Source organism: Pelobates fuscus, chromosome 6 (assembly GCF_036172605.1).
Source record: "Pelobates fuscus isolate aPelFus1 chromosome 6, aPelFus1.pri, whole genome shotgun sequence".
Taxonomy (NCBI): Eukaryota; Metazoa; Chordata; class Amphibia; order Anura; family Pelobatidae; genus Pelobates; species Pelobates fuscus.
The window spans coordinates 275,330,046-275,355,867 of NC_086322.1; the positions used below are offsets into that span (position 1 = coordinate 275,330,046).

At 37.5% G+C, this 25,822-nt stretch overlaps 1 protein-coding gene across 2 annotated transcripts in view; it reads left to right on the plus strand.

Annotated features, from left to right (window-relative positions):
* TNRC6C (trinucleotide repeat containing adaptor 6C) overlaps nucleotides 1-25,485 on the plus strand; it is a 198,931-nt gene extending 173,446 nt beyond the window's left edge. For both annotated transcript variants that reach the window (XM_063459181.1, XM_063459182.1), the window contains 6 exons: nucleotides 7,945-8,139; nucleotides 9,515-9,658; nucleotides 13,165-13,359; nucleotides 15,981-16,051; nucleotides 16,390-16,529; nucleotides 21,005-25,485. In XM_063459181.1, coding sequence (XP_063315251.1) covers nucleotides 7,945-8,139; nucleotides 9,515-9,658; nucleotides 13,165-13,359; nucleotides 15,981-16,051; nucleotides 16,390-16,529; nucleotides 21,005-21,365 — 1,106 coding nt within the window. In that variant the 3' untranslated portion in view covers nucleotides 21,366-25,485. The remainder of the gene's footprint in view (nucleotides 1-7,944; nucleotides 8,140-9,514; nucleotides 9,659-13,164; nucleotides 13,360-15,980; nucleotides 16,052-16,389; nucleotides 16,530-21,004) is intronic.
* The last annotated feature ends 337 nt before the right edge of the window (nucleotides 25,486-25,822 follow it).

Sequence of the window (25,822 nt, forward strand, 5' to 3'; positions counted from 1 at the left end):
ATAGCACTTATTCTAGTGCCATAACATTCTTGTTTAAAACAGGTGCCTAAAATTGCACAGCATATTCTTACCATTGATTTATAAATGGAGGCAAAATTATATTTGCATCCTAAAAATGAATGCCCCTTTTTATACATGACAATACCTCACTGGCCTTGTCAGCTGCTGATTGACATTGCACATTGTTTTTTTTTTTTGTTTTTTTAATAACAATTCCCAAATACGTATCCCTATTTCTCTACTGTTAAGGGTGTATGTTGCTTGTGCATTATTTACCTCAAAGTGCATAACTTTGAAATTATCTACATTAAATGTCATCTGCCATTTGAGTGGCCAGACTCCCAATCAATCTAATCCCTGTGCAGCAAAGAAATATTCTGCTCACATTGTATTACTCTACAGAGTTTTGTGTCCTCTGCAAACACTAAAACATGACTTTCAATGCCCATTTCAAGATCATTTATAAACCTGTTATATTAAAGCGGTCCCAGGACAGAACCCTGATGGACACCACTTACCACTTTTTTGCAGCTTGAAAATTTACCGTTAATGACAACTCTCTGTACTCTATTTTTAAAACCATGTTCTACCAAAGAACAAGAATCTTCATGTAGACTAATTTCCTTTAGTTTTACCCCTTAGTAACCAGACCGTTTTTCAATTTTCTTACAGTTCAGGACCATGGCTGTTTTTAGATGTGTTTGTGTTTAGCTGTAATTTTCCTCTTACGCATATACTGTACCCACACATACACTGTTTGTCTCGCCATTAAATGGTCTTTCTAAAGATACTATTTTAATCATATATCATATAATTTACTATAAAAATGTTTATAAAATATGATGAAAATTTTTTTTTTTAAACTTGGGGTATTTTTTACTATTTTAATGCAACCATTTTACCACCAATCTATGCCAAATTTATTTTTTTTACACACATGGCAATTTAAGAATACATGTATGGAGAACTTTAAGGGTTGCTGCCAAAGAACACCCCAATATGTGTTCAGCAACATCTCCTGAGTACAGTGATACCCCCCCATGTATAGGTGTGTCGTGTTTTCTGGGAGCTAAAATACCTTATTTGGAGGGTGCGTTTTCCAGTTTTCCAACTTGAAATTTTCAAAGCTGGTCATCATGCACCCATGTCCTATTGGGGACATTTTTGAAGCCGGCCAATGTAATATACCCACCATCAAACCATATATTTTTGAAAAGTAGACGCCCTAGGACAGGGGTAGGCAACCTATGGCACATGTGCCATGCACAGCACTCGAGGTGTCTGCATGGCACTCAAGGCTGCCAGAGCCAAATAGGCTCTGGCCTATTCGGAGTCACAGTAAAACTTCAGATATCTGCTAATTTGAAAAGGTGGTGAAGGACAATCCTCAGTTTATACATTGCAACACATAGAGGAAGTGATCTCAAATCACTTCATTCCAGCATTTGTAAATGGGAATCTGCACTGGAGTAGAGCAGCCCGCAGCTACTGTTGCAGCTCCTGTCCTTGACGTGTACCTGGCCAGCCTGCTCCCCACTGGAACACAGGGAAGCCACCTACAATGCTAGATATACACAGAAACGCAGAATAACCTTCCCCTCATACAAATAATATGAACAGCTCATACACAAACATGCACACAATCCGCAAAAATGCAACACCACTAACAATCCACATACATGCACACAACCCCACATGCAGCCTCTCACATATCCCAAACAGCCCCTCACATACACACCCCACCAAACACACAATGTAACATATCCATCCACACACATACAATTCCACAAGCAGCCCCCATACACAGCCCACATTCATATGTATCATATATGATACCACAAACTACACAACATTTACAATATAATGGCTCATATACGCACAAATACAACGATACCAAGCAACTGCATCATAAATAACACATGCAGAATACGGCAACATACTCTCCTCAATTTAAAATAAATAGGACTGGCACGCTACGGGACATCACAATCCTATTTCGGCACAGTGCTGCTAAAAGATTGCCTGCCCTAGGCTATTTTAAATGGTATTTTAACACTTTGCATGCATTAATTCTATCACCAGTCTTTGTCAAACCTTTGAGTAGTCATTTTTTTGTTATTTTTATATCACATTATACTTTAGGCATGGATTCTCATTTCCTGTTATGTGTTACTGACAAAGATCATCCCAATATGTGTTCAGCAACATCTCCTGAGTAAAACAGTGCCCTCAATGTACAGGTTTTATGGGTTTTTGCAAACTTACAGTTTGCACATTGAAATTTGGCAGATTGGTTTGCTGGGCCTATGTTGCCTTTGAGACCATATAGCACCCCAGGAATTAAAATTAACCCCATCATGGCATACCATTTGTAAAAGTACACAACCCACGGTATTCAAATTGGGGTATGTCCAGTCTTTTTTAGTAGCCACTTACTCACAAACCCTGGCCAAAATTGGCATTTATATTTGTTTTTTGCATTTCTTTACACAAAAACTGCACTTTTACTGGTGATTTCATCGTCATGAGAAGTTTTACTGTTTTAAACACTCATATTTGTGTTCAGCAAAGTCTCCCGAGTATAACAATAACCCCCCATGTACAGGTTTTATGGGGTTTTAAAAAGGTACAGGGTTAATATAGGGCTTGCCCGGTTCAGTTTGCCAGATTGGTTTGCTCGGTCTGTGTTGCCTTTTTAAACTATATGGTAGCCCAGGAATTTGAAATAACCCCATCATGGCATACCATGTTGAAATGTAGGCAACCCAGGGTATTCCAAATTTGGTATTTCCAGTCTTTTGTTGTAGCCACTTTGTTACAAACGCTGGCCAAAGTTAGCGGTTTTGTTTTTTTATAAATGATAGATAGAGATAGAGATATATAGATATATCACACACTTTTATTTCCTATATATGAATAATATATATTTAACCCCTTCAGGACGGAGTCAATTGGACACGTTCTGATCAAAACAAAATGTAAACAAAAATTTGAATTTGCGCTATGTCTGTTCAACTGTAATTCACCTCTTTCCTATTAAGTGCACCCACACTTATTATATATCCTTTTATTCAGTAGGAACAGAGCTTTAATTTCGCATTAACTATTCATGTGTGAAACATAATTTATTATGAATAAAATAAATGTTTTTAAAAACAAGTTGTAGTTCCGCCTGACATTTTAGCTGTAAATGTTATAATACTGTTGGCTTTTACTGCAATAAAATGCACATATTTGTATTTAGCAACATCTCACGACTATAACAGGTTTTACGGTGTTTTGGAAAGTTACAGGGTCAAATATAGCACATTCCATTTGCCTTTGAGTTTGTGTGGTAGCCCAGGAATGAGAATTACCCCTATGATTGCATACCATTTGCAAAAGTAGACAACCCAAGGTATTGCAAGTGGGGTATGTCCAGTCTTTTGTAGTAGCCACTTAGTCACAAACACTAACTTTGGCCAGTGTTTGTGACTAAGCTGCTACTTAAAAAGACTGGACATACCCCACTTGCAATACCTTGGGTTCCCTACTTTTGCAAATGGTATGCCATCATGGGTATAATTCTTATTCCTGGGTTGTCAGGCATGTCGATCAAATGCCTGACAACCAGAATCAAATTTTAATTAATAAAATCACATAATTATGCTAAAAGATTACTTAAATATACACATAGAATTTTAATATATGTATGTATTTAAATTCTACATGAATACTTATGTAATCATTAATGTAAATAGAGAGTGAGAGGTATGTATGTGTGTATATGTATGTATATATGTATGTGTGTATATGTATGTATATATGTATGTGTGTATATGTATGTATATATGTATGTGTATATATGTGTGTGTGTGTGTGTGTGTGTATATGTATGTGTATATATGTGTGTGTGTGTGTGTGTGTGTGTGTGTGTGTGTGTGTGTATATATATGTGTGTGTGTATATATGTATGTGTGTGTGTGTGTGTATATATATATGTGTGTGTGTGTGTGTGTGTGTGTATGTATATATGTGTGTGTGTGTGTGTATTTTGATACCTATATTTGAAGGCTTGGCCTGTAGTTGTGGGAGGGGCTTGGTTCCCCTTTAAAAGGGCTGCCAATCCACTCGCACTTTACCGTTGCTGGTCTGGTGAGTCAACCCTCCCACCACTCCCTCTATTCATAACACCCTCTAAGGTGGGCCCACTTTTATTACAGGCCTACTGCTTTGTCGGTTCCGGCACACCACAACCGACTGGTGCTAACTTATGGATTCTATGTTTATATTATGCTGAGATTTCTCTGTTCGGCTATATTGCCCCGACTACAAATATGTGTTGATAACAAAATACAGTTTGAATGAAATTACTTAGAAACATAGAATGTGACGGCAGATAAGAACCATTCGGCCCATCTAGTCTGCCCAATTTTCTAAATACTTTCATTAGTCCCTGGCCTTATCTTATAGTTAGGATAGCCTTATGCCTATCCCACGCATGCTTAAACTCCTTTACGGTGTTAACCTCTACCACTTCACTACACTATACTACATATGTATACATAATTAATTTTATTTTTTTAACATTTTTATTTTTTATTCATTAATTATTGTAATTATACATATATATATAAAATATAACATATATATCTTATATATGTAATGTATATATCTTATATATGTAACTTCATTCTAAGTGTATTTTAATGCTAATATATGTACTCATATTAACATTAAAATACACTACGTATGACGTTACATAATATACAAGAGGTATATATTTATTTTAGAACGGCGTTAAGGGGTTAAAGCATTTTATAATATACATATATGAGTATATATGATTTCATTAGAAGTGTATTTTGAGATATATATGTATATATCTCAAAGTACACTTATGAAATCATATATATGTATAATTATTTTATCTTTTTACTTTTTAGCAGCCTGGGAGACTGTCTGACAGCTCAGACAGTCCCCCTGCTGGCAGCTCCTAGACTCCTATTGCGGCGATGTGATCACATGACCCTGGAGGGCTGGGGTGGCCGGATCTGCAGCAGGGGGACTTTTGGGGTCTCCTGCAGTCCCCCCCCCCCCCAGACAGTGATCACCGGTCCAGGTAAGTCCAGGGCTCCTATTTGCCACGGTCGTACTAGGTACGTCCGTGGCCCTTAATGACCATTTTTTGACGGACGTACACAGTCGGTAATGGGATATACATAGATATAGATAGATATTAATATCAAAATACAGTTAGAATAAAATGACATATATAATTTTTTTAATTGTTTAGTTAATTTATTTGTGTGTGTAATTTTACTCTTTTTTTATATTAATTTAATTTAAAAAATACACTTCGTATGACATTGTATATAAAGTGTGTGTATATATGTTAATTATTTTTTTTTACTTTTTTCACCAGCAGGAGGACTGCCTGTCAGTTCAGACAGTCCCCCTGCTAGCAGCACTGTGGAGTCCACCGGCAGTGAGGGGGGGTATTGCAGTGATGCTTCAACATCAAGGCTTCCATCACTCTAATTCCCCACGGACGTACCTGATCCTTAAGGACAGTTTTTTTTGTCAGATGTACCTAATACGTCCATGGTCGGGGAGGGGTTAATTGTGTGGAACTGTATCGAATGACTTGGCAAAATCCAAGTAGATCACAGCCACTACAACACCATGATCTATACGTATACTTCTTTGTATAATGCAGTTGTTAGTTTTGACAATATCTATTTCAGTAAACCATGCTGATTTTTTTATAGCATTGCCCTTCCCAATGAATTCTTGAATATTATCCCTTTAAATACTTTTCCTGACACAGAAGTTAATTTTGAGTCATCCAGTCACAATTTTTATGCAATTTTTATATCTATTGCCATAGTTTCCTCCTTAATATATACTGAAGAAAAAGCTATTTCACACATTATTTTTTCTCTATTAACAAACACACTTATTTGTTTTCAGTGTTGCCTACTTTTTCATATGTTTTTATATAGAATTTTTTTTAAGCATTTATGTACTTCTAAATATTTTGGGGGTTGGTTTTGCTTTCTTTGGCAATCGCTTTCTCATTTTCTTTAGACCATCTAATCACCTTTTTGCATGCATTATTGACTGCTTATATCTTTATATAGGAGGCCTCTGATTTGAATGCCCTTTTCTTATTTTTTCTTTCTTGGTTTACTTTCCCACTAAGCCACATTAGTTTCAATTTGCTTCTTTTATATTTATTACCCAATGGTAATCCTTATAATACATTTTATTGAAGCCTTGTCCTACTAAAGTGTTTATTTCTAACGTCTCAAGGTGCTATCAGCCACCCTGTTTACATTTTAAACAACATTTTACATGGGATTGTTAATTTGCATTATTTTTCCCTACACAAGGTTTATTCTAATTGTGCCTTAAAAATTGTTACATTTCCTCGTATATTACCATCGAAACAGTTTGCGGCTACAGTATGGGTTACCATATTGTGACATTACCCTCACGGAAACCATGTGATTAAAAGACAGTACTAAATGCTAAAACAAATATAAGTAAGGTAGATAAAACCCCAGGTCCAGATGGTATACACCCATGTGCACTTGGTGAACTTATTCTGCTAATAACTAGACCATTATTTTTAATCCTAAAAGATTATTTGTTTTCTGACTGTGTGACAAAAGATAACAGCAGATGTAAATATATTTCTTAATGGATAATAAAGTAATTGTATCCTCATCTACATTACATCCACACCACTGCCATTCTCTGTAGCTGTGGTGAACCAGGAGCTGCTTTTCTTATCTTTATTTCTATTAAGCATGGGTGAGTGATCCCAGTTATATGTAATGATTTTATCAAGCGATTAGAAGTCACATGAACCCAAAGAAATTTGAGACAACAGGGCTTCCCAGTTGCTCTATAACAGAGAAAAAGGGATCTTTCAGATTTGCCACAGGTCAAAATTTTAGATATCTGAAAGGCAACTTTCCGTAAAATTAATTGCTGCAAAAACCATCTCAAAACAGGGCTTTATAAACTTATAGCAATTATTTTAACTTCCACTCAATAGCTTTGCATTGGTCGAAGAATGTGTTTAAATGTTTCTTTAATTTATTTATGCAGTATATATTTTTTTTAGCACTGCTGTTCCGACACCCCAGCCCATCTCAGTGTCAAGGTTAGGTTAAGGTTTGTTAGACCATTTTTGAAGCAATTAGGACATTTTCTCTAATTCAATTGTTCCAGTTTCATTTTTGGCAGTTATTGGGTGGTTTTACTGCTAGGTAGAGCCATTCACAGACAATGAGATTGGCTTGTATGGAGACCAATAGTGTCTCCCACCCCCATTATCTGTCTTGATCCAAGGTAAATGTTGTGCAGTTAACAGCATTGCATAATAACACTTCTCATGTGATGTTTTATTACACCTCACATATTATGCGTCGCCCTGCATGTTCAATTGTTCTTTGCAATATTTAATTGCAGGGTTTTTTTCTTCCTTTTTTTTTTTTTTTGGACTATTTCAATTGACGAAATGATACTGTAGTTCTGTGATTCTAGTTCTGGCACAATTTCATTATGTAGGTTTTTTTTTTTTTTTAAAGCAACTGGTCATTCTCCAGCAGATATCAATTTTCATTGCACAATTGTTCTCCATTAATTAAATTATTATTAATTATAATTAAGCTGATATGTCCTGGTAAGGAAGGTGAACTCGGGACAGTTGAGTTAATTAGTATTCAGCATAAAAAGGCATAAATTGTGTTTGTTTTTTTTGTTTTTTTTGATTTTGAAATAATCCCACAGTTATATCTCAAATATTACTTAAGGGGAAATATATTGAGACTAGATTTGGAAAGAGATTATATATATAATATATATATATTTTTTTTTTTTGTCTGAACTGATTGTGTTTAATCTGCAAACTATTTTATTTTTATTTTATTTTTTTGTATTGTTTTACTATAGCAGGTGCACTTCCTGGTGGTTTAAGCATTGGTCCACCTGGCAAGCACACACTTGATGACTCCTATAATCGGTATGATCTCCTTCCAAATAGTGAATCACCAACTAGCCCTCCTGTAGCTGTTCCAGACAGTTGGTCACGTGCCAAACCAGAGAATGAAAAAATTTCCAATGGCTCCAGTATCACTTGGCCACCTGGTAAGAGCTTCCACACATTTATTAAAAAAAAAAAAAAAAGAGAGAAGAAAAACTACCACAACAAGAGGACATAGTCTTAAATTAGAAGGGCAAAGGTTTAAAAATAATTTCAGGAAGTATTACTTTACAGAGAGGCAGTCACTCAAACAGCCACTAAAGTGTCTCCTATCTCAGTGCTGCAAATGTGCAGCACCCACATTCAGCATCTCCACGCTCTACAAGGGGGCACTGAACGTTCCCCATAGAGATGCTGATTGGTGCAGCATTTTGCCACACATGCTCAATATCTCCCGAAAGCATTGGATTGGCTGAGATCAAAAAGATTGATAATTTTAGCTGTGGAGGCTGGCCAGCTGTGGTGAGACAGGAACGACATTGGGGGGGGGGGGGAGGGCTGATGACCTAAACATACACATTCACTCACTCTTAGACAGGTGGACACACTCAGAACTATTTGTTTATTTGATACACTTAAAAAGATACACATACACACACACACACAGATTTCTAGCTACACACAGTCAAATACATATACAGATATAAACACACACACACACACACACACAAAAAAACATATTTTTAGCCATCCTTCTATTTCCTACATTTTGGGTGCAGGAGGGTTGCTTCCCTGGGGTCCAGTGGGACTGGGCAGCAGGCAGTGGCAGTAGGGCTTGCTGCCTCTCTGTTCAGACTCCCCCTCCTCCTCCTGTATCTCTGTGCGCTGGCAGAAAGTGAAGGCAACTGTCGTTACTTCTGACGCTGAGACAGTGCAGGGAAAGGGGCACCCTCTGCGGAATTGGAGTGGGTGTAAAGCAGAGCAGTCTTTACATGGTGTCCTGCCAACTTGCGGTTCTCTTCACTTCCTCCAGGCGGACAGAAAGCTCCACAGAGATTAAGACAGGAGGAGGAGGGAATGGACTGTACAATCCCAGGCGCCAGGACAAAAATCTTGGTCACCATGGCGAACTGGCATTTGTCAAATCCTGAGTTAAACAATAGAAGAATAGTCAACAATTTCTAGCATTTCACAAGCAGGACAATTGTAGGAACATGGGAATATATGACAAGTGCAGTAGATTTAATCCCTTTATCTTCACTCCCCTGACCATTTTAGTGCACAATTTCCTCTTCACCATCTGCTATCTTCATAACATTCATTAATTTCACCCATTTCATAATCCTTATCCATTTTTAACCACTGTGCACCCATGTTCAGTCCCTCAGCATAATTTATGGACTCTCCGTCTTTAAAAGTATGATTACAAGTAAAATAATGACTGTCCTTCTAAAGGGTAAATGTCTGCAAAGTACTTATTTCATAAACGGTTTCATTAACTAGAGTTTAAGAACCTGCTTAGACTTTTTTTCTCCCCAGAGTTTCATCCAGGAGTTCCCTGGAAAGGACTTCAAAATATTGACCCAGAAAATGATCCTGATGTGACTCCTGGGAGTGTCCCAACGGGGCCGACCATTAACACCACCATTCAGGATGTCAACCGCTACCTGCTCAAGAGTGGAGGTGCTACAATGTTTTTCAAATAATTCAAAAACTGAAATGGCAACGTATAAAATGATTAAAGGGGAATCTCCAGTGCCAGGAAAACAATCAGTTCAGGTCCCCTCTCCCTCCCACCACCCATCCCCGGTTGCTGAAGGGGTGAAAACCCCTTTAGTGACTTACCGGAGACCCCCTCCAATGTCCCTCGGTGGTGGTTTCGGGTTGCCGCCGCTCCTCCCCTTCATCACGTCAGCCGGCGGGGGAGACTGATCCCGCTCGCCGACTGAGGAGACCTAATGCGCCGTCTCCTTAGGCTCTCCATAGGAAAGCATTGAAAATGAATTTCAATGCTTTCCTATGGGGAATTGAGAGACGCTGGAGGACCTCACACAGCGTGAGGATGTCCAGCGGCGCTCTAGCACAGAAAACCTGTGCTATGAATCAGGAAGTGTCCTCTAGTGGCTGTCTAGGAGACAGCCACTAGAGGAGGAGTTAACCCTGCAATGTAATTATTGCACTTTATGAAAACTGCAATAATTACAGTTGCAGGGTTAAGGGTAGTGGGAGTTGGCACCCAGACCACTCCAATGGGCAGAAGTGGTCTGGGTGCTTGGAGTGTTCCTTTAATGAAAATCTGCCAGCAGTTTGAGTCCTAAATATTATTATTTTTTTTTAATCCAGTGTATGTCTAACAGAATGCATAGCTGTGTGCACTGAAATCATTTTATTTTGTAGATTAGATTAATGTATTTATTTATAAACAGATGTTCTAGTGAACCTTAACCCCTTAATGCCGTTACGGCTTTCTATGCCGTCCCCGCTTTAAAGGGTTTTTAAAGCCGTTGCGGCGGCATAGAACACCGTATCGGCTTAAGCCCTCAGGAGGTCCGGCGTACTCACCTCCGCCACGATCCTCTTCTGGAAGGCTGCCTGACAGCCCAGGCAGCCCTCCCCCAGCAAATGAGGCCCCTGGGGGCCATGTGATCGCTCTCAAAGAGATCACATGCCCCCCTATAGCTGGCTGTGAATCTGCCAGCAGGGGGGCGGTCTGAAATGTCAGACAGTCCCCCTGCTGGTAGGTAGTGTAAAAAAAATACATTAAACATGTTTTAAAAATAAAATAAATATATCTATTATATAATATATATATATACATATTATATATATATTTATATATATATATATATATATATATATATATATTTTTATATATATATATATAAACGTGATACAAAGTGTATTTTAATACTAATATAAGTACATATTAGTATTACAATACACTTAGAATGACGTTACATATATATATATGTGTATATATTGTATAATAGATATATACACATATATTATATATACGAATAATTACAAAAATAAATAAATAAAATATTGAAACTAAATTTAATATAAATTCTATATTCATATGTAATTTCATTCTAACTGTTTTTTGTTAATATATATATATATATATATATATATATATATGTAACAAAATACACTTAGAATGACATTCTATATATATATCTATATATACATATATCTATCTATATATCTATCTATATATACAAATAACCGCAAATATATATATAGATATATAGATAGATAAATACATATAATTACATAAAAGATTACATTAGTATACACGTAGAATTTAAATACCTATAAATGCATATATATTAAAATTCTACGTGTATATTTAAATAATCTTTTAACATAATTGTGATTTTATTAATAAAAATTTGATTGACATGCCTGACAACACAGGGAGAAAGTGCAGAGAATTTAATTCGCAAGCACTATATTTGATCCTGTAACTCTCCAAGACACCATAAAACCTGTACATAGGGGGTACTGTTTTACTTGGGAGGCTTCGCTGAACTCAAATATTAGTGTTTCAAACTGGTAAATTGTATTACAACCATGATATTTTAAGTAGAAGTGATGTTTTTTGCATTTTTTTTTACAAACAAACAGCACTTTTATGGACTATATTATTGTTGTAATATGTTTTACTGTTTTAAAACACTAATATTTGTGTTTAGTGAAGTCTCCCGAGAATAACAGTACCCCCCATGTACAGGTTTTATGGTGTTTTGTAAAGTTAGAGAGTCACATATAAGGCTTGCATTTCATTTTTTTTGACATTGAAATTTGCCAGATTGATGTTGCCTTTGAGAGCGTATGGTAGCCCAGGAATGAGAATTACCCCCATGATGGCATACCATTTGCAAAAGTAGACAACCCGAGGTATTGCAAGTGGGGTATGTCCAGTCTTTCTTAGTAGCCACTTAGTCACAAAATCTGGCCAAATATTAGTTTTTCTCTTTTTTCACACAAAAACAAATATGAACGCTTACTTTGGCCAGTGTTTGTGACTAAGTGGGTACTAAAAAAGACTAAACAAATTTCAATTCCTTGGCTTGTCTACTTTTTCAAATGGTATGCCATTATGGGGGTAATTCTCATTCCTGGGCTACCACACCGTCTCAAAGGTAACATTACTAATCTAGCAAATTTCAATTTGAAAATGTAACGTTCTATATTTGACCCTGTAACTTTCCAAAACACCATAAAACCTGTTAATGGTGGGGTACTGTTGTACTCGTGAGACATCGCTGATTACAAATATGTGCAATTTTTTGCAGTAAAACCTAACAGTATTATGACATTTACAGCTAAAATGTGAGGCAGAACTACAAATTTGTTTAAAAAATTAAAATGTCTCATTTTTATTCATAATAAATTGTTTCATATATAAATATTTGATATGAAATGAAAGCCCTGTTTCTCCTGAACAAAATGATATATAATAAGTGTGGGTGCATTTAATATGAAAGAGGTGAATTACAGTTGAGCAGACATACAGCGCAAATTCCAGTTTTTGTTTACGTTTTGTTTTGATCAGAACGTGTACTATTGACTCCGTCCTGAAGGGGTTAAAGCTATTTGAGCTAAGCGGACTGCTAGTACGTATTGAATTGTTAGATCAAATAATATTTGGATAAATGGGGGGAAAAAAACGCGGCTGCTGCAAATCAGCATATGTTCTTGGTACCACACCCGGTATATATTTACTATGTAAATCCTTGCTATCCTGGGTGCTATGTCCAGTGCTTCCATTGATAAAGCGATTGCCTAACACACATAAGCCACATAGGTGTCTCTGCAGGTTATAGCAGACAAGTTAATTCAGATCTGTCTGGATTGTCCTGTTAACAGTAATTCGTTTTTGCTAATGTTAAGATTACGGTGTAAGGAATTGCTTAAGAAACCTGTTGACAAAAGTAACATTAAAGAAACATCTGTGTGCTCTGTATATTTCTTGTGTCAGAAGATGTATTTATTACTTAATGTGTACATTTTCATTAATATATTCACAGCTTATTTGGTAAACATCTGGTATTTGTATGTATTGCTCTGTCACGCGACAGAATAAACATCGCTTATTCAGTTCGTTTAATCAGTGTATTCTGTAAGGTTTTGTGGATAAGTTAAGTATAAATAGAAATAACGTCCATTTGTTTCCATTCCAGGTAAACTGTCTGATATGAAGTCTACATGGTCATCCAGCCCTATCTCCCACACTCAAGCATCGCTTTCTCATGAGCTGTGGAAGGTACCCAGGAACACTACAGCTCCAACTAGACCACCACCTGGGCTGACAAATGCCAAACCCTCCTCTGCCTGGGGCTCTAACCAACTAGGCTGGACAAGCTCATATTCTTCTGGTATGAAAAGTCCATATTTGAATATTTGATAAGGTGGTCAACATAGCTTTAATTAGCTCTAGCTTTAAAGAATATCCATATTGAGAGAGCAAGCCACAGAGCTCAAACTTCTGGGGTCTATTTCACAAATATGTCAGATTTTATTTTAAAATCTTTATGGCCATTTGGATAACACGGTTTCAAAAGCTTCTTGGGGCCCACTCATAATTAAAGATAATGTTCAATTCCTCTGACCCCTTTTTTTAACCCACTTTAATTTTTCCTCGTCCCCATATTCCTTTTAACTGCCCACAGCGATTATCATGGTCTCTCAGCTGGTCTGCCTCACCCAAACCTCTCCTGTCAAGCTAATATCTTTTGTCTTGTCCATTTAAGAACCTCATATGTAAATTTTGACTACTTGCTGTCTTCAGAATTTCTTTACTGGGAAAAACAGATAAGCCCAAAAATATAGAGCATCTTGGAGAACGATAGGAAAGTGTATCTCCAGTAAAGCACAATATTCAGTAGGTTAAAAGTTAAGCAAACTGAAAAAAGGGATTGTGTTTGTTTAACCCCTTCCCGTACCAGGTACGTCCCAAAAAAAAAAGTCATTAACGACAGAGACATACCTTGAATGTACCTGGCAATCGCGATGTGGGGACTTGCCTGGCATCCCAGGCTGTTCCCCTGCAGCTGATCTCCCCCTAATGCCTGCAAAAAAGTTTTAAAAAGTTTAATAAAGTTATAAAATAGATTTTTAAATTAAAGTGTGTGTGTGTGTGGGCACGCATGCTCCAGCTCCAGCCACCATGATCACATGGCTGCAATAGGAGTCTATGGAGCTGCCAGCAGGGGGACTGTCTGAGCTGTCAGGCAGTCCCCAAGGCTGCTAAAAAGTGTGTGTTAAAAAAAGTATAATTAATATATATATATATATATATATATATATATATATATATATATATATATATATATATATATATATATATATATATATATATAATATAAGCATTTTATAATATATTATACATATATAATGAATATATATGCAGTGGCGGAACTACCGTGGTCGCAGAGGTTGCAGCTGTGACCGGGCCCATCACACCAGGGGGCCCGGATGCTCTGTCGACCACTGCTGACAGTACTGTCTCCCCTTGCAAAACAGCTATTTAGTATATTGCCAATTCAGCAATATACTAAATAGCAATTATACTACCTTACTGATCGGCCACTTAGTAACCTCACCAAGGGGCAGAGTGGAGTGCAGATGTATTATCCTGCTGTATTCATTGTTTGTGTGTGCCGCTAAGGCACATCTAGCACACATGCCAGAACTCCATGCCTTCCCCTCACCTCTTCCTGGGTGAGGTTCTGGCAGAGCTGCCTCCTGTTCTGCCTGCAGGGCCCCTTCCTCAGTTCCCAGGATGCCTACATCACTAAACCTGCACTGGGCAGCTCAGAGGAAGCCCTGCTCCAACCTGCAACAGTGGCACACAGGATCACCTCTCCCTGCACACACGAGGCTGTCTCTTCCTGGATCAACTTCTTTCGGTCTCTCTCCTTGTCACTCTCTGGCTCTCCTTTCCTTGTCACTCTCTGGCTATCTCTAGATTTCTAGCTGTCTATGGCTCTCATTTCTTTGTGTGTCTCTCTCTAGCTGTCTCTGGCTCTCCTTTGCTTGTGCCACTCTCTGGCTCTCACTAGCTTTCTAGCTGTCTCCACACTCTGGCTCTCACTAGCTTTCTCGCTGTCTCTGGCTCTCCTTTCCTTGTCACACTCTGGCTCTCACTAGCTTTCTAGCTGTCTCTGGCTCTCCTTTCCTTGTCACACTCTGGCTCTCACTAGCTTTCTAGTTGTCTCTGGCTCTCCTTTCCTTGTGCCACGCTCTGGCTCTCACTAGCTTTCTAGCTGTCTCTGGCTCTCCTTTCCTTGTCACTCTCTGGCTCTTTCTAGATTTCTAGCGGTCTTTGGCTCTCCTTTCCTTGTGTGTCTCTCTTGCGGTCTCTGGCTCTCCTTTCCTTGTGCCACACTCTGGCTGTCACTAGCTTTCTAGCTGTCTCTGGCTCTTCTTTCCTTGTCACTCTCTGGCTCTCTAGATTTCTAGCGGTCTCTGGCTCTCCTTTCCTTGTGTGGCTCTCTGGCTTGAAAGGGAAGATGGAGGTTTAATGCAAAACTGTCAAGGCGATATAATCATTTCATTGCATGAGTCAAGAGAGCACGTTAATAGATTAAAATGCACAGTATATATTGTGATAAGACGGAAGGAATATATTAATGTCCCTGTGCATACCCCCACTTACCATGGTCCAACAACAAAGATCTGGCAAATTGGTGATGTAGGATTAATTTTGCACTCCAGAAATTTTCAGACTGTGTTTTCTGTGATGAGTAGTCTAAAGGCTGAGAATCTCTCTAAAAACAAAAAACAAACCAATTTTAAAATGCTGCTTTCTGTTACTGTAAAGTTACTGTGTGTAATCTCAATGGTGGATACTGATTTGGCTATCCGTGTTAAAATCAATGGAACAGCTGCTCGATAGGCACGACTACTCCGTGCCATAATAATTTTTGTTTCATTCATCATTGTCTTTAATAATGTTGTATATATGTATACTAATGGATAATATCCATCCTTTTAGGTTCCACTTGGAGTACAGACAGCTCAGGAAGAACTAGCAGCTGGCTGGTCCTGCGCAATCTCACCCCTCAGGTACTATGAAAGGGGCTATCATTTAATCTATCTTTGTAGCATAAATATAAAATGGTTTTTAGCACCCTGGGGCCAAATACAAAACTGGATCCTATTGTTTCAGTGGGAGCAATAGGTAAATCATATGCACAAGACCCTAATCTAAATCCCTATGAGAAAAGGGATATGTAGTGGTATATTTGTCTGTCAGCAAAAAAAAAAAAGCATCTTTACTTAGAATCATGACCCTATCCTAATTTTATTGAAATATTCTCTAAACACCTGGGACAAATACGCGGTCTCCCTCAATAGGTCGCATTCACAGCTTCAGTAAAGTATTGTCAATCTCTTTTCTACAGATTGATGGCTCAACCCTGAGGACATTATGTCTACAGCATGGACCTCTGATAACATTCCACCTGAATCTCACACAAGGCAATGCTGTGGTCAGGTACAGCTCTAAGGAGGAAGCCACCAAGGCCCAGAAATCCCTGCACATGTAAGTTCCAATCTATCCATAGGTGTCCAGGTAATTTTAGTTGAATGTCAATCCCTTGGCTCACAACGTTTTTGGTTTTTTTTTTTTACTGGAAGATAACTAGTATTTCCCATCCCAAAACCTCTGTAGTTGATTCTGAAGCAAGCACAGCATATGGTTAGTTCTAAACACCCCTGGAAGACCACTGCTTGGTTGAAGAGATCTTTGTGTATGTGATTAGAAATGAGCTGGTGTAATTTCTCCGCTGCAGCAATTGAATGTTTATTGTGGTGAGGGATTAGGCAGGATGCACATGGACAGGTAGGTTTGGATTAATGGGGATGTGTTTTTGTTTAGTTTTTTCTTCGAGTTTTTTTTTTTTTTACCCACTAAAAAAAAAGGGGCACTTGTTAAAAAACTTGGAATTATCTTGTTCATTATTTATTTTGTTTGTTTTTTCTCCAGATTTGTGCTAGGTTAAGAGCTTGCTCATTGCTTTATTTTGTTAAAAAAATAGATTATCATGCACTAAAAGCAAGACTGTTTCGGATCTCAAGATACTAGCCAAGCCTAAAAGATACATACCACCTCATGCTGCATACTTTTCATTTATTGTACATCTGTGGCATGGAGTGTCATTCTGTGAATTTAGAAATGTATTTGTATAAATAATTAGGTTCAATGCAAAGGTATATTTGTGTGAAGAGACCGTATGTGTAGGAAGGTATTTTTGTTAAGGGTTTGAGTGTGGAAAAGCAGTTGTGTAACTGCACCCTTCTCACTCACTTTCCATATCATAACTCTGAATTCCAGGGGAGAGTGAGGCAGTATCTCCTCTAATTCTGAGCACCGTAGTTACATAGCTGAAAAGAGACTTGCGTACATCAAGTTCCGCTTTCCTCACATTTGTTTTTTGCTGTTGATCCAAAAGAAGGAAATAAAACCCAGTTTGAAGCACTTCCAATTTTGCAACAAACTAGGGAAAAAAATCCCCCTTGACCCCAGAATGGCAGTCAGATTAATCCTTGGACCAAGAAGCTATTGCCCTACACTGAAAAATTATATCCTTAAATGTTATGTTTTTGCAAGTATGCATCTAGTTGCTGTTTGAACATCTGCATGGACTCTGATAAAACCCCTTCTTCAGGCAGAGAATTCCACATCCTTATTGTTCTTAAAGTAAAAAAAAAAATAAAAAATGTCTTTGCCTTGGACTAAATCTTCTTTCTTCCAGTCTAAACGCATCGTGTCCTATGTAAAGTCTGATTTGTGAATAGATTTCCACACAATGGTTTGTATTGGCCATGAATATATTTGTATAATGTTATCATATCCCCTCTCAGGCGACTTTTTTCTAAACTAAAGAGGTTTCAATTTGTTAACCTTTCTTCATAGCTGATATGTTCCATTCCTTCTATTAATTTTGTAGCCCGTCTCTGCCCTTTTTCTAGTGCCATAATATCCTTCTTTAGAACAGGTGCCCAAAATTGCACAGCATATTCAATATGTGGTCTTACCAGTTATTTATAAAGCGGCAAAATGATATTCTCATCCCGAGAATTAATATCCTTTTTCATGCATGACAGTACCTTACTGGCCTTAGCCACTGCTGATTGATATTGCACATTGTTGTATAGTTTGTTGTCTATAACAATTCCCAAGTCCTTTTCGTGTGTTATCCCTAATTCGCTTCCATTAAGGGTATACGTTGCTTGTGCATTCTTTACGCCGAAGTGCATAACTTTGCATTTTAAAACATTCAATTTCATCTGCAATTTGAGTGCCTAGTCTCCCAGTCTATCTAAATCCATCTGCAGCAAAGTAATATCTTGCTCTCATTGTATTGCTTTACAGAGTTTTGTGTCATTTGCAAACACTGAAACATGACTTTCAATGCTTTTTTCAAGATAATTTATAAACATGTTTAATAGAAGGGATCCCAGAACAGAACCCTGAGGGACATCACTTGCCACCTCTGTCCAGCTTGAAAATTTACCATGAATGACTATTCTGTACTTTTTAACCCAATGTTCTACCCAGAAACAAGAATTTTCATCTTGAACAATTTATTTGAGTTTGAACACTAATCTATTGTGTGGAACTGTATCAAATGCCTTGGCAAAATCCAAACAGATCACATCCACTGCAACACCCTGATCTATACTTTTAATTACTTCTTCGTAGAATGCAATCAAGTTAGTTTGACATGACCTGTGCTTCATAAAACTATGCAGATTTTTGCTGATGATGTTCTTCTCAAGGAATTCTTGAATATTATCCCTTATTATTACCCTTTCAAATACTTTTCCAGCCACAGAAATTAAGCTCACAGGTCTATAATTTCCAGGCAAGGGTTCACTTATTTCTACACTTAGCTCCTTAAGTACTCTGGGATGAATATCATCAGGGCCTGGAGCTTTGTTTATATTAAAGGGACACTATAGTCACCTGAACAACTACAGCTTAATGTAGTTGTTCAGGTATGATCTATAGCTCCCTGCAGGCAATCTAATGTAAACACTGTATTTTCAGAGAAAATACAGTGTTTACATTGATTGATAGGAATACCTCCAGTGGCTGTCACTCAGACGGCCACCAGAGGGACTTCCTATCATGCAGGGCCCTAAAAAGGCCCTGTACACATCAGACGTATTAAAATACGTCTGACGTTTGCAGGAGAGAAGGCATGAATGCCGCCCTCTGATATATGTGCGCATGTGCGGTGAAGCCGTGCATGCACACAAGGGAGCAATGACTCTTCCAAATGGAAGCGTCTGATTGCTCCCTGCTCACGCCCGCCTATTTCTTCATTCTGACGAAATAGGGGGCGCGGCTTCACGAGGCTCCCGGCGCTGGAACCAGGTAAGTAAATTCGGCTGCCTGGAGAGTCACTTTAACTTTCTGTAGTTGCTGCAGCACTCTTGTCTTGAGTTAACCAATTACCATTTTTCTGCAAGTTTTTAGCAGCCATCATTTGCACATCTATTGCCATAGGTTCTTCCTTAATAAATTTGGAGGAGTAATAGTGATTTACATTTCTGCCCTTTTCTGGTGTTCATTACATGTTCATTTTTTTTATTTTATTTTTTTTTTAGAATTTATGTACCGTACTTAAAAAATGCTTTGGGGTTGGTTTTGTTCTCTTTGGCTATCATTTTTTCATTTTGAAGTTTAGCGAATCTAATCGTCTCTTTGCACGCAGTATTGGCGTCCTTATATCTTTTATAGGATGCATCTGATTTGTCAGTTTTTAAATGCCCTTTTCTTATATTTAATCTCTTGTTTTACTTCTCTACTAAGCTACATTGGTTTTCATTTATTTCTTTTATATTTATTACCCAATGGTACATACTGTGAAATGTAACTTTCTAATATTTGTTGGAATATGTTCCATTTATCCTCAGTGTTCTTTTCACTAAATAGTTTATGCCAGTCAATATATTGTAAAGCTGCCCTTAACTTATAGAAATTGGCCTTTTTAAAATTGTTTTAGTATACCCCATGTGCTTTTTGTTTTTTTGAGTTTATTTCAATGGACACTATATATGTGATCACTATAAGTGCTCACCTACTTGAATGTTGCCATCAAAGCTTGTGCTGTAATCATGCCAAATTTCGTCTCATTGCAAATCTAGTGCTGCATTTCCCCACACCTACAAGTATATGTGACGAGTGTTAAAGGAGCACTACAGGGTCAGGAACACAAACATGTATTCCTGACACTATGGAGTTAAAACCACTATATAGCCCCCCTGGTCCCCTCATGCCTCCCTAAAAATAGCAAAATCTTACTTGTATTAAAGTATGGAGCTGCTAGCTCTGGCTCTGTTTCCTTTAGACCTTCCCACTGCCTGCTGACATCAGTAGGAGTGGTAGCCTGATCCAATCACAATGCTTTCCCATAGGATTGGCTGAGACTGACAAAGAGGCAGATCAGGGGCAGAGCCAGCATGATTCAAACACAGCCCTGGCCAATCAGCATCTCCTCATAGAGATGAATTGAATCAATGAATCTCTATGAGGAAAGTTCAGTGTCTGCATGCAAAAGGAGGAGATACTGAATGTTTGGATGCATTTTAGGCCGCCATGACCCAGGAAGGATCTCTAACAGCCATCTGAGGAGTGGCCAGTGAAGTTATCACTAGGCTGTCATGTAAACACTGCATTTTCTCTGAAAAGACAGTGTTTACTGCAAAAAGCCTGAAGGTAATGATTCTACTCACCAGAACAAATGCAATAAGCTGTAGTTGTTCTGGTGACTATAGTGTCCCTTTAAATTGAAGCTGTTGCAATTGAAAGTGGCGATTTTAAAATTTTGAGCTTTGACAAATTAAGACTATTATTTTTTATTCTTCATTATAGCTAATATTTGCAATAAAGAACTGCTATCATTGTATCATTTATATTAAACTAATTTTTGAATTTTCCTATTTGATAGTGGAATGTTGTAAATTTCTATAATTTCACTAATCAAAATGCAATTATTCCTTGCACAGGTGTGTTCTTGGCAACACAACTATCCTCGCAGAGTTTGCTGGTGAAGACGAAGTGAACCGATTCTTGGCGCAAGGGCAGCCATTGCCCCCTACATCTAGCTGGCAATCTAATTCTGGAAGTAGCCAGCCAAGGTTAGGCTCAGGAGGAGGCACACACAACTTGGTGCGAAATGACACCGCTCATTGGAATCCAACTTGCCTGAGTGCCAAGGGAAGCAACGACCTGCTCTGGGGAGCAGTTCCTCAGTACTCTAGCAGTCTTTGGGGACCTCCAGGAACAGATGACTCTAGAATTATCCGCAGTCCAACGCCTCTTAATACTCTCCTGCCAGGAGACTTGCTGAGTGGAGAGTCCATCTGAAATTCTCCAGGACACAGGGTCATCAATTCAACAAAGTCATCAGCACTAGTAGAAAAATAAAAATGAACTATCAGTACCTAATTCTTTCCACTCCAGATCCAGAGAGGAACCCAGCTTATCAGGCGCAAGCCTTCTCTTCATGCAGTACCTTCTCTGGCCACCCTCAACACTGCACCCTTGCGAACTGTTCCTTGCAACAGTATGGGCTCAATGTGAGGCAGCTGAGAAAGGAAAGATTAAGTACGGGGAGGAGGGGAGACTACGTCACTTATAACAGATGGTCAAGATTTTTGCGTTTTTTGCGAATTTTTTTTTTTTCCTTATTTTTAAGATGTTGAAGTTGACAAAAATGAACGCTGCTTCTGCTTGAACTAGAACATAAGGGCACTTTTCACATGGCAGGGCAAGAGAGGGTTATATTAATGTTGGGAGGGTTAGGGGGCAAGGGAAGAAAGGGTGGTTTTCAAAAGCCTATTTAGAAATGAGCCTTGGACTTTTATGCACATCGGACAGGGCACATCAATCAAAGTGGACGAGTGAGTTCTGCATATACGTGCAGCTCTGTATATGCACTCAGCTGGATATATTTTCGGCGTGGAAACAAAGGAACGAAGGATTTCTTTTGATCTGCCTATGCACATAACCTTTGTCCAGAGCTTCTGCTCCTGTCATAGCCTTTATTATTATTATTTTAAAAATTATTCCTCTCCAAACACTATTTTTCCCTCGTTTCCCAAATATCATATCAGCTCTTAGATATACTTGAATTCCAGCATCTACTCAATTTTAGTTTGTTGTGATCTGTAGGCCTTTGCAGTGCAGGTTTTGCTAAAATACACATCATATTGTATGCAGAGAGAAGATAACCCTATCATGCATTCAGAAACACCTGCATTCCTGTGCACAAATATACAGGTTTCATTGTTGGTATTGAACAGGACTATCTAAGGATTTAAGTAATAACAAAAAGTACTTTTCTCCTCTTTGTGCACTTAACGTGTGCAAACTGTTAAATGTTTTCATTTTAAGTCGGATATTACTATCACCTTTTAACTTTGCACTGAGACTTCAGCATTGCATCCCCACTTGCTGTTACCCCAACTGAAATATATGTTAAAACGGATTAGATAAGTGTGCAGAGAGGCACAGAGCTAACTTGCATCTATGTTTACGTAAGGAACTGTTTGTCAAAAAAAATAAAAATTACCGTGTGTATCTCTAGAGAAAACAAATATGTATGTCTACCTTTCCAGGGATTTATCTTTGGAGAGCAGAATATATTTCTGGAGATTTGCACTGGCCTAGAGGATGTTCTTCAGCTCTTGGACTGTATGAGCGAAATAGAATAGCCTCTCACGCAGAACCCAACGCAACACTGCGTCTTTTGCAGGTTTTAAACTGCGTCTAAAAGCAGAAGCCAACCTGGCTTTAACCTGTTTACAATATTTTTTTGGTTGTTATACATTCTTCTGTGTTGTCTGCTTTTTCTCCTAAAGTGAAACAGTTACAAAAGTAATAAAAAAAAAAAATTAAAAATAATTAAAAACAAACAAAAAAAACCTTCCATTTGAATTTCAAGAATCTATTTTTGAATTTGAATATAAATTCCTTACATCTCGGGGAAAATACCAGTGTTTTAACGAAAAGAAGAAAAAATAGCCATTGCTGTGCAACTTTTTTCTTCCTTTTTTTTTTTTTTTTTTTTACACATCTTTGACAATACCCTGTGTTTCTTTTTCTTCGAGTGATGACAATTTAAAGCAAGAAGAAAAGGGGGAAAAAAAACAAACATTTTGAATACCATCTTGCACATGGTGGAGCTCTTTCTCAGGAAAATGTAACATTTCCAGAGGAGTACAAAACGCCACAAAACCATTTCATTGTATTTTTTAAGAAAAAGAAATTGTGTACAAAAAAAGTACTAAAAAACAAAAACAAACAAAAATTGGGAAAAAAATACAAAAAAAAGAAAACGAAAATCTAAAAACAAAAAAAAAAAACATTTACCTAACTTCAAGCACTGAAAAACGAATGAGGAGGGAGGGGAATGAACAAGAAAATAGAGGAAAACAAACAATTCCTGTTTGTAGCAGTTACATTTTTACCAAATAATGGACTTATAAATGCTTTGAGTGCTTTATGTGTTAAAAATATAAGAATATTGCTTTATGTTGAAACACAAACCATGATAATTCTGGATTGTTAAAGAAATAAGCAAGACTTGTTTCCAGAGTTCAAACAACAAACTTAAAGAAAAATCTTTAGCTTCAAGGAAACGTGCATTACCTGTTCCAAGTTGTCTTTTTAGGAGGAGTTATGATGGTATTGGGGTGGGTATGATGGAGTTTTCCATTCTTTTTTTTCTTTTTTTTTTTTAATGTGTGAGGATTGATTGGATCTTTGCAACTGCTGGCATCACCCTTCCTTGCTTCATGTGCTTGCAATTTTTTTTTTTACTTTGTCTGCAGCAGGGAATGGGTTAATGCATTCAGAGTTAGGAGAGCCTCAATCCTTGCAGCACTGGTGTACACCGTAAGATCCTGGCCTATGCACATGCCAAGTAAAAGATGGTTATCATTTTATGAATTCATGTTGTCCTTTACAAGATTCAAACGTCCTTTGATCGCCACCTCTGACTATGCAGACAAGGGGATATAACTTTTCAGTCAGTACAACCTGTGTATTTCAACCTCTGTGTATGTGTGTTTTTCAGATGGGGTCTGTTTAATATTTGATTTGTGTTACTTCATAATGCTACCTCTGTCTGCCATAAACTGCCCCTAAATGGGCGGAGGAACAGACTGTGACGTGGGAGTGCAAAAGGCCCCCCACTTTCTTTTCTGAGTTAGAATCTATTACTGGCATTCGGACAATCCTAAATATCCTGGCACCCCAAGTGGGTGATTGGTTTAGTGTTCAGTTTTAGTTTTTGTGTTTTTGTATTTTTTTTTTTTTCTGCTCCATTATTAGTGATTACCAACATTGCTGTTATGTTGCTGATCCCTCTACATCAAAAAAAATTGTTTGTTTAGATTTTGCACGCCAGAGGGAGAGAAAGGTGTTTAAAAGGTTTACAAAGAATGTGAGAGACTGATGACGTTTCCTTTAGCTACAAATGTTTGTGTATTTTCATACGTTTATGTTGGATGCAAAATTGTCCCAAAGATTTTAAATGTTAAACAATTTGTGGGCTTATTGCTGCTCTATTAATGTCCTTAATTTCTCTGGCTGCAAAAGGGTTAATTGCTAATACACATGTTCTACTGTACACTGAGGTAAGGCAAGGCATACAAACATGGCAGAGCTGTGCATGCTATCAATTGTGAGCAAATGTTACAATATTCCCTACTGTGATATACAGCTTTCTGCTAGTCCTCTTTGTTCTGTATTTGTCTGCAAGACTTTAAAATAAGAGTATAAAACTAGCCAGGTAATTCACAATGTAGTAAGGTGATTTCTTCATTTTCTTTTTTAAAAAAATTTATAGAGTAATTTTGCTCCGAGATTGGTCTACAGTGCAAGTGCAGGGTCTTGCAGTGTTTACAGGTCACCATAGCGACACTACTTGTCCCATACAATGTACGTTAAAAAAGTAAAATTTTGAATATGTCCCCATCAGCAGAACTAACTAGTAAGACCACGTCCATACATTGATGGGGTAGAACTGTATGCATTGAAGACATATAAACATTTCTTCCAGTATAAAAAAAAATAATTATATGTAGGTTTGTGTATGTATATGGTTTATACATACTTATATACATTTTGTGTATGTGTTGTATGTGTGTGTGTATACATTTATGAGTGTGTGTATGTATACACACACACACGCGCACACACACACATCAGAAAAACATGAGATTGTATTGAAGGATACAGTAATATCTCTAAATATGTTTAATATGATGTATTCTTTGTGGGTGTTTGTTTTTTTTTCATTTCCAATGTTATGTCTAATATGTCTGTAACTGACATTTAAATACTAAAGAAAAAGTTTGCAGCTTTTTTAATTTTGCTCTCTCCTAGAATGTGTTTGTTATTGAATTGCACCGAAAGTTGCTCTCAAAATGGAAGCTTCTTTAAATCTTAATAAATCGCAGTTGTTTTTTTTTTGACTGTCTTAAGACTTTTTGTATTTCTTTTTTTTTTTCTTTTTATGAATACGTAGTATTTAACTCTGTGTGTAACAACGGTTTTAAGTATTCAATGTGACAAAAGGTAAAGAGAAACCGATTAAATTGCTCAGGGTTAATCTTAAATTTTTTTTTAAACTTGTGCTCTGAAAGCTGCGTGCACGAGCGAGAAAATCCAAATTTTGGATCAAGTAAAAATTGGATTTCCATTTTTTAAGGTTTCCCTTTTTGTGCCACAATGGGAAGTGAGAAACATTCAAATCTGGCTCTTATGGGTTTTAACTATATCCATATGTATGTATATGTGTATGTGAAATTACTGTT